The sequence below is a fragment of the Priapulus caudatus genome, unplaced genomic scaffold (genome assembly GCF_000485595.1).
Source record: "Priapulus caudatus unplaced genomic scaffold, Priapulus_caudatus-5.0.1 Scaffold201, whole genome shotgun sequence".
Classification (NCBI taxonomy): Eukaryota; Metazoa; Priapulida; class Priapulimorpha; order Priapulimorphida; family Priapulidae; genus Priapulus; species Priapulus caudatus.
The window spans coordinates 45524-47560 of NW_014577262.1; the positions used below are offsets into that span (position 1 = coordinate 45524).

Sequence of the window (2037 nt, forward strand, 5' to 3'; positions counted from 1 at the left end):
ATGAACAGAGGAGGGGGAGAGACGAACAGAGGAGGGGGAGAGACGAACAGAGGAGGGGGAGAGACGAACAGAGGAGGGGGAGAGAGATGAACAGAGGAGGGGGAGAGAGATGAACAGAGGAGGAGGAGAGACGAACAGAGGAGGGGGAGAGACGAACAGAGAAGGGGGAGAGACGAACAGAGGAGAAGGAGAGACGAACAGAGAAGGGGAGAGATGAACAGAGGAGGAGGAGAGACGAACAGAGGAAGGGGAGAGATGAACACAGGAGGAGGAGAGATGAACAGAGGAAGGGGAGAGATGAACAGAGGAGGAGGAGAGATGAACAGAGGAGGGGGAGAGAGATGAACAGAGGAGGGGGAGAGACGAACAGAGGAGGAGGAGAGACGAAGAGATGAGGGGAAAGAAAAACAAAGAGACGAAGTGGGAGAGATAGAGAGACAAAGACATGCGGGGAGAACGAAGAGGTGAGGGAGAGAAAGACAAAGATGTGAGGGAAGGAAAAACGAGGGAGGGGAGAGAAAGACGAAGAGATGAGGTAGGAGAGCATCGAAACATGAAGGGAAGACACGAGTAGATGGGGAGAGGGAGAAACTAAAAAAAGAGGGTTTGGGAGAGACGAAAACACGGGGACGAGATGACCGGGGAGAGACAGAAGCAAAACCAGACAGGCAGAGCAGAGGGAGTGCGTGAGGTAAAGAACGCGCACACACACCACACGCACGTACGCACGAACGCACACACACACACACGCACACACACACACACACACACACACACACACACACAGACACCGTTTACCCATAGTGGCGTAAACAGGCACTGCAGCGAGAGAAAGAGAGAAAGCACGAGTGGGAAAGGGAGAGACAATTAAATGAGAAATTGGGTGCCTACCGCAATGTTGGGCTTCCTAAAGAGGCTTCTCTCATGATCAATGGACCCATACGAATTATTAGGCGAACAAGATTCAACGATTTTATTAGATCACTGCTATCAGATTCTATACGTAAACAGACGCGTGAGTAAAAATCACACTCCTCGTGACCTGCTACCTTGTTTACCTGTAGGGAGTTTCCCTGACCCCGTTGCAATACTGTCATGATTCGTCATGCTTGTTGTCGGTATCACGACACTGTGTGTGTGGGAAGGGATTTTCCAATGTGTATTCTAGATCATTCGTTCAAACACAGCTGTTTACGTGAAGGCAAGTCGTGACCCATGAAAAGTCCATGGATCGTATAGTAGGTACAGTAGTGTCATCTTGCATTTGTTTCCGGCATACGGTTATTAATTTCGAAGTTCCAATTCAATCTTCGTACTGTGCGATGGTGTAATTGCCTTTGAACGTTATTGCCTTGCCGAGAATCTGGGAGATCTTCTTCTACAATTAAACAATCAACTGCGTCGTCGATGGAAATTCTGGCCTGACGGGATTAGGACGTTTTTGTTGCATGCGTAGTGTGCGAGTAACAGTGAGGCGTAACAATGATCATAATAGTGATGCACAATTGATCGCGTTTGGACTGACCTGTGGAATTTTTTTTACCGTTTCTTTCGCAGCTGGTGTTTAATCGTACGGTGACGCTGCGAGAAGATTCGGCAAAGAGTTGAGCACCATCTATAGTCTGCTTCACGAACTCATGCCATGCCAGGAACCACAGAGGAACAATGAATTAAATGTGTAAATCTTTAATTGTCACTTATATTTTATCAGAACTGTCTGAATCATCATAGAGCTCACATTACTACTAAGTAAATCATGGAGCTAAGTTTCTTTCTCATGCAATTAGCCAATTAATTTCTGATAAATTACAATTATTACACAAAGTATATCTTGTTTTCGATTTTGCTTAATGATTATATCAGAAGTGCAAGATAGTATGAGTAGACACTTGGGTGGCAGGTGAAGGGGAAACAAATACATCCAGATTGTAAAACTTCTGCAATATTGGGCTGACGTCTAGTCTATTCGTGAAATGTACCACGAACGACAAGTTTATTGCTGTTTATAACCCCAGGTGAGGTTATCCACCACTCTCA

At 46.1% G+C, this 2037-nt stretch overlaps 1 protein-coding gene across 1 annotated transcript in view; it reads left to right on the top strand.

The window, feature by feature from the left end:
• LOC106807223 (probable glutamine--tRNA ligase) overlaps positions 1-1827 on the top strand; it is a gene marked incomplete in the record, with an annotated part of 15699 nt that extends 13872 nt beyond the window's left edge. The window contains 1 exon segment of the mRNA XM_014809510.1: positions 1558-1827. Coding sequence (XP_014664996.1) covers positions 1558-1608 — 51 coding nt within the window.
• Positions 1828-2037: the final 210 nt, after the last annotated feature.